General features: G+C 63.5%; 1 protein-coding gene across 1 annotated transcript in view; it reads left to right on the top strand.

Moving 5' to 3' along the window:
* Positions 1-267: 267 nt before the first annotated feature.
* LOC104528950 (ras-specific guanine nucleotide-releasing factor 1) overlaps positions 268-411 on the top strand; it is a gene marked incomplete at both ends in the record, with an annotated part of 9,365 nt that continues 9,221 nt past the window's right edge. Inside the window, one exon of the mRNA XM_010173109.1 lies at positions 268-360. Within this exon, the coding sequence (XP_010171411.1) occupies positions 268-360 (93 nt within the window). The remainder of the gene's footprint in view (positions 361-411) is intronic.

Here is a 411-nt window from a genome sequence, read left to right as displayed (position 1 = left end):
CATGAAGCCTTTCTCAGGAACAGGGACTCGCTTTGTGTTTGGTACCTGGCAGGATTTCCAGGTCCTTGTCTCTGCGGCGTGTTGGGTGGGTGCTGGTGGTGCCGGGGAGTTGCCGGTGCCCCGGTAGCTCTGCAGCCTTTGCAGCCCCAGTGTCGGTAATTCAACTGGAGGCTCGTGCTGTTCCTGGCACTGCGGGGTTTGTCCTCGGCCACCGGGACGTGCTGGGATGTGCCAGGGCGGCTGCTCACACCCGCCCTGTGCCCGCAGATCGCCGCCCTGCTCAAGGACCACGAGCGCATCCAGGCCGGCCAGACCAGTGCACCCAGCGACGATGACAGCGACATCAAGAAAATCAAGAAGGTGGGTGGTGGCGGGTTGGCGGGGTCCTGGTGCTCGTGGTGTTGTGGCATC

The sequence above is a fragment of the Antrostomus carolinensis genome, unplaced genomic scaffold (genome assembly GCF_000700745.2).
Source record: "Antrostomus carolinensis isolate BGI_N321 unplaced genomic scaffold, ASM70074v2 scaffold16878, whole genome shotgun sequence".
In the NCBI taxonomy this organism is placed as follows: Eukaryota; Metazoa; Chordata; class Aves; order Caprimulgiformes; family Caprimulgidae; genus Antrostomus; species Antrostomus carolinensis.
The sequence above is the reverse complement of the archived record's forward strand: the minus strand, read 5'-3'. Positions and strand labels throughout refer to the sequence as shown.